At 38.1% G+C, this 6544-nt stretch overlaps 1 protein-coding gene across 1 annotated transcript; it reads right to left on the bottom strand.

Annotated features, from left to right (window-relative positions):
• Nucleotides 1-3753: 3753 nt before the first annotated feature.
• Nucleotides 3754-4747, bottom strand: LOC149815303 (uncharacterized). The gene is made up of 2 exons (XM_089990518.1): nt 4388-4747; nt 3754-4232 (listed from the first exon to the last, which is right to left on the bottom strand). Exons 1-2 carry the CDS (start codon nt 4745-4747, stop codon nt 3840-3842), a joined length of 753 nt encoding a protein of 250 aa, XP_089846644.1. The 3' UTR covers nt 3754-3839.
• Nucleotides 4748-6544: the final 1797 nt, after the last annotated feature.

Genomic DNA, 6544 nt, shown 5'->3' with positions numbered 1-6544 from the left:
TTTGCATCAAGTATTACAATGCATTCAAATAATTCAAATCATTCACTTCAAGTATTGCAATAATTCAAATCATTCATTGCATAAATTACAATACATTCAAATAATTCAAATCATTCACATTAAGTATTGCAATGCATTCGAATCATTCATATCAAGTATTACAATACATTCAAATAATTCAAATCATTCACATCAAGTATTACAATGCATTCAAATAATTCGTATCAAGTATTACAATATATTCAAATAAAATTTTTAATCATTCACATCAAGTATTGCAATACAACTCATTCATTTGCATCAAGTATTACAATATATTCAAATAATTCAAATCATTCACATCAAGTATTGCAATGCATTTAAATAGAGGTTTGTATTACAAGATTTTGCTCACTCACTAGCTTGAGAATTCTTCCTCGTCACTTGTTTGACTTTCTTCTTCTTCTTCTTCAACTTCTTTTTCTTTTTCTTCTTCTTCTTCATTGTTTGCCCATCCACTTGGTACATCATTTGGATCACATTCCTCTATGAATGTTCCATCGACCAATGGAGATATGACATGCATATCATGCGCAACATCGTGACTATAAGTGAAGTCATAGACATCATCTGATTGATAGTAATCGTTGTCTTCAGCTAACTCATCTTCCTGTAACTGATCATACTCATGGTATAGTTTGGACTTCACCTTGCAAACTGCCCACCATTCATTTCTATCTGACTTTTTTATACTCGAATATGAAGTATAATAAATTTGTTGAGCTTGCGAGGCTAATATGAATGGTTCATATGTTCCAAACCTGGACTTATGATTCACCTCCACAATGCCTGAAGCTTTGTTGAGTCTTATTGCAGTTGGATCAAACCAATGACACTTGAATAAAGTTACTCTGTTATTTATGCCTAAGTAAGTCAACTCCATTATTTCCTCTATAACACTATAGTAATCATGTTCATTTTCAACGTAGCTGCTACCCTTGACACACACGCCACTATTCATCGTTGATTTGTTTATACTGTAATCTTTTGTATGGAATCGATAACCATTTACGATGTACCCGTTGTAGCATTGCACAACTTTGGTTGGACCATTTTCTAAATCACATATTCCTTGATCTTTAACATCACCATGGCGGACCTACGCACAGACATAAACAATGATTGTGATCATGATCAATTAAGTAACTTAGTATTATTTATAAGTACAAAATTTATGTTAGCTACTTTACCAACTGTTTCAACCACTCCACAAACTTAGTTTCACGTTCTTTTTGTACTTATGCATTAGTGAGATGTGAAACTTTTCTTTGCAACTCCAGATCAAATCGTCTGCAAACCACAAATACTTATATTACTGAGCCATGTATCTACATATAAAACATAAAAGGATTTATAATTATGTTACTCTTGCAGGGACACCTAATCTGACATGTGGGATCCACTGTACTGACACTTGCCGTTGCAAATTCAATAAAACTGTCAACACCATCCATATATTCATGCGATAACTCATTGTTCACTATCCTACGATACATTCATTCACGGTTTGTAGTCATTTTCTTATGATGTTACGAATAATAGCCTAACGAATTAAAAGAGAACAATCAAAATGCTACGAAGAAGAAAATATCAAATTACCATGCAATATATGATGTCATACAATAACAAGAATTTTGATGCATGCATTGATAACTTAATATTTTCATGTGCAAACTATTAATGACACGATACAATCATTTGAAGCATGCTTTCATTATACAATTAATTTCACATGGAAGTCATAATCAAATTGAAAGTAACTACATGCAAGCATAGATACAATTACATCAAACATTGCAATACATCGTAATCATTCATATCAAACAAATGGCAAACATGTACCTGCAGCAAACACACTTCAATATCTCACTAACTACTACCATGCCTAGCATGGACTCCGTACTCCAAAAATAAGAACACTTCCATATTCATACATTAAAATCATGCTCAGCATGATCTCCGAATTCCAATAAAGCAACCCTAAATATCATAAACTAAGTGAGTCTGTGAACAATAAAGTGTTACATCTAATAAATTAAAAAACATGTGATACGCTTGCATCACTTACTCACCACGGGTATTTACCCGATTTGCATTGTTTTTGTCATTTACTTACCACAGATGGCTGAGCACGAGCTGGTTTCGTTGAAAAATTCGCACAAAAAATGTTGTTTTAAAATGAAGTCACAAAAAAAAAGTTGTTCCGGCAAAGGGTCGACTCCCCTGTTGTTCTGACAGGGGGTCGACCCCCTTACGAAACATAGGAGGTTAACTAACCCCCTGTTTGGGCAGGAAGTCGATCCCCAGCCTTTCCGCCAGTGAGTCGACCCTCTGCCGGAACAGCAGAGGGTCGCCTCTCTGCCTGATCAGGCAGAGGGCCGACCCCCTGCCTGTTCCGGCAGGGGGTTAAACCCATGCCAGAAAGGCAGGGTGGGGGTCGACCCCCTGCCGCGGTCTACCCCCTGCGTAACCCTGCTGTTACGCAGGGGGTTAACCCCCGCATTTTCCGGCGGGGGGGGGGGTGCCTTCTTTTACCTGTCTCCGACGAACGGTGGGAACTGACGAATGGTGGGAATCGGCGAAAGGTGGGACCGGCGAACGGCGGGAGTGGGATTGGCGAACGGCGGGAGCGGCGAAAGAAGAAAAGGAAAAGTTGTCTGGGATTAGGGTTATTCGAAAATTAGCGACTGATTAATTTCGTCGCTAAGCCAACGTAAATCAAATTTACGGAACGAGCGACAGACTATATTCCGTCGCCATGTCCGTCGCTACGTAGCGACGGACTAGATTCGGTCGCCAACTTCGTCGGCAAATGGTGCGACTGTAACGACAAAACATTATGTTGCAAAATGCGTCGCTAAGTAGCGAGGGACTAGGCGACGGACTATATTTCGTCGCTATTTTCGTAAACTTTATTAATTACAGTGACGGATATTTGTTGCTCGTTAATCTGTCGCTACCTAGCGACGGAAAGATTCCGTCGCTAACAACATATTTTCTTGTAGTGTTAAGAATTAAAAAATGAATGATCTTCGATGCACCAAATTTTTATGATTGAAAAAAAAAATCATGTTTTTACATCAAAACCACCCAATCCAATGTGTGAATCTTAATAAGAAAATCATGCTGACCACATCTATAAAGTGAAGCTCAGGCCTATGACTTTCAGCAGATGTGTAGCAAATATGATCCCAATTAGTAGACCTCAAAATTTTTCATATCACCAACGTCATCAAGTGTTGAATATTTGGGTTAGGATAGCATTCCTTGTGGTTTGGATTTAAACCAATGAATCATGGTTGCGCCCTAGATCGTTAAATTACCAAAAGCGTAAATAAGTTGGATCATTGATTTTTATACAGAATGCACTGACACAGTTGTGCGCGCACACAAATACATGTAAGCATGCACACACAAGTGTGTGTTGAGAGGTCACGTTTGAAAACGAAGAAAAATTCTCACAGGAAATGAGAAGTTTTTTATATCATAAAATCACATTAAAAAAAAAATCTTTTCAAAATTTTTTGTGATTTGAAATTGTTGAAAAAGTTATCATTTTTTCTTTCCTACTTGCATTTTTTCTACCATTTTCTTGCTTTCAAACGTGCTCACGCTTCCACAGAAACAGTTCCTATTGCACTCTTAGAAGAGGTCCTACTGCAAGTTCTCTCCACATAGAGAGCTCTTACTATGCATCAGAAAGCAGAGTTAAACCTCTCTTTCTCTCTCCATTGAGAGAATTTTATCGTTTTCTATATACAAGAAAGCAAACCACACAGTCTTGATATATACATTCACTCTCAAAAGCGCCAAAACCAGAGTAGCTGATCCTCAGAAGTAAATCCATAGCTACTCGAGTCGCCTACTGGTGGATCTTGGTACATGGCATCCTCCATTTTTGGAACATAAGGTGCCTCAGGAACAAGACTCTCATCAACTCCATCTTTGCCTTCGTCTACATGAGAGACTTCTGAGACGTTCTGTGGGCTATCGGCGTCGGGAATGGCACTGCTTGTGGAGCTGAGTTCTTCTTGTTTACATGCAAGGCTGCTGACTTCCTTTCGCTGCTCCTCACTGGAAACATCATGATGTCTACGCTGAGAGCTTGGCCCATCTTTGCTCAATTGGGGTGCTGCTTGTGGCTCTCTCGTATCTTTCTCTTTTGACTTCAGTTTATCAGTATACATGACAATCTGATTATAAGTGAAAAAAAAAAGGCAAATAAATCAATCAGTTCATAAACTTGGTCATGTTTCATATGATGGACTTATTTACAATTTTACATGAGGCCAAATTTATCCTACAAATAGGGGATTTACGAGACTTGAAAAAAGAAGGAAAATTGTACCTCAGCCTGAAGTTTTTCCTTCTCCTGAATCAAGGCTTCATGATCAGCCTTCAACTTGTTATACTTCTCTTTCAGCTCATCATAGTCATTATCAAGTTGCCTAGTCTTCCATCGAGCTCGGCGATTTTGGAACCATATTGCAACTCGGCGAGGTTGGAGTCCCAAACTCATTGCTAGTTGTATTTTCCTCTCAGGTTCCAACTTATTCTCCAACTCGAAGCTCTTCTCCAAGAACTGAACTTGATCGGACGTTAGCCGCCTCTTCTTTTCGCTAGCATTAACAGATTCATCCAATTCCTCATCGCAGATTTCATCCTGGTTGCTTGATGTCTTTGTGGTAGGCCTTCGGAAACTAACCATGGTTGTTGAACCTAAATAATTACTTATGTCGTTATATCATGGAATAAGCATACGATCATAGTTCATGTTTCAATAATCATAGTGTCGCGGGACTAGTGGGGAGAGTGTTGGATCATATTTCAGATCACACAGTTTCACAATCGTCATCATGATATAAAACACGAAATAAATCAAGAAATACAACAGTGTAAATAACATGATTAACAGACGACTGAAACAGTAACAGGTTGTAAATTACCCGAACCCGAACCCGAACCCGAACCCGGCACGGCACGGCGGGCGGGCGCGCGCGTGTGTGTGGTGGTCATCCCACTCTATTGTTCTCAAGAACAAGTGTATGAGTTCTCAAGTGGCTTATAAACCCCACAGAAAACTTAAGCACAAGCAATGTGGGACTATTCCACCTTATCAAGACCACTCCTTTCAAAACAGCCCAGTTTCTCCTTTGAATTCTCTCTACCATCCTTCTTACACCTAACAGAGAGCCCATTTAGTGACCCGGTTATCAGCGAGGGTTCGTCATCATCCAAAAAAAAATCATAATCGTAACTGTGAGGATGATGATAGCTGCAGATAATTAAAAGTGGTTATAAAAAATGACTTTTCAAAAATACTCAAACTAGCTACTACTACTATGCTAGTGGAGAATCTGCACATCTGCTAACTAGGGGTGTCAAGGGGTTTGACCCGGACCCTACCCATTCCAAATCCTATAAAGTCAAGGTTTGGTTGTAAATAAAAAGGGAATAGAATATGGGTCCGGTCCGAAGGGTTCAATTAATATATGAAGTGGGGTATGGTTTGTGAAATTTCATACCAGACCCGGATCCGACCCGAGTTCCAACTAAGATCCATCAATTTTCAATGTAAAAAGATAAAAAAATTATTATTTTACGAAGTATAATCTGGGTTTGGTTTATGTAATCCTTTTTATAGGGTTCAGGAATGGTTTCTCTTATTGTGGTTTCGATTGAACCTGAGTCCAAACCTGATAACATCATCTCTAATCAGGTCTGGATCTGATTCCACCTGAGTTCGAACCAAACCCGACGGGTTGACACCCCTACTGTTAACCAACCAGGATTGTTTTATATATATATATATATATATATATATATATATATATATATATATATATATATATATATATATATATATATATATATGACTTGTAAACTGTGTACTTATATAAGCATGTTTTTTTTCTTTACAAAGACTAGGTATGTGGGCTTTTTTGTCTTTTTCTTTTTTGTTTATTACACCTGGTCGCGCTGGTCTAACCAGCCGGTACCTACTGTCGTCGTTCCGGCGGTGTAAAACTCTGTGGGCGCCCTATCAATCTCCATGGGTTTGAAAACAACAAAATGGGCATATCAATAAATGGAAATTGTAATAAAGGAAATAGTAGGGAATAATAACTTTCAAGAAATAACTTTATATCTTTGAAATCAACAAGGATATATAAAGAGATGGATTTCTTTGGACTACAACAAAGATTATTAAGGCAAAATATACCAAAACTACAAAAGTAAATATCCTTGTGGTTGTTCTTTCATACTAACTGATCAAGACAGATAGAGTGAAAGACACGTACTCATATAAAACAATAAACGCCATAGGCACATGGATTCATGTAAAACAAAAACGAAATGTCAGATCGAATATATAGATCAGACCATAGATTCTGTTTCACATGTCCCGTCTTGTATTGGTCGACATGCTTCATGACAAGCAAAATTGGATTGCACCAACATCAACCTTATTGAGAGGAGCTCTGTTGGTGCAATCTGATTATGA

Source organism: Nuphar pumila, chromosome 15 (genome assembly GCF_984573655.1).
Source record: "Nuphar pumila chromosome 15, dmNupPumi1.hap1.1, whole genome shotgun sequence".
Classification (NCBI taxonomy): Eukaryota; Viridiplantae; Streptophyta; class Magnoliopsida; order Nymphaeales; family Nymphaeaceae; genus Nuphar; species Nuphar pumila.
The sequence above is the reverse complement of the archived record's forward strand: the minus strand, read 5'-3'. Positions and strand labels throughout refer to the sequence as shown.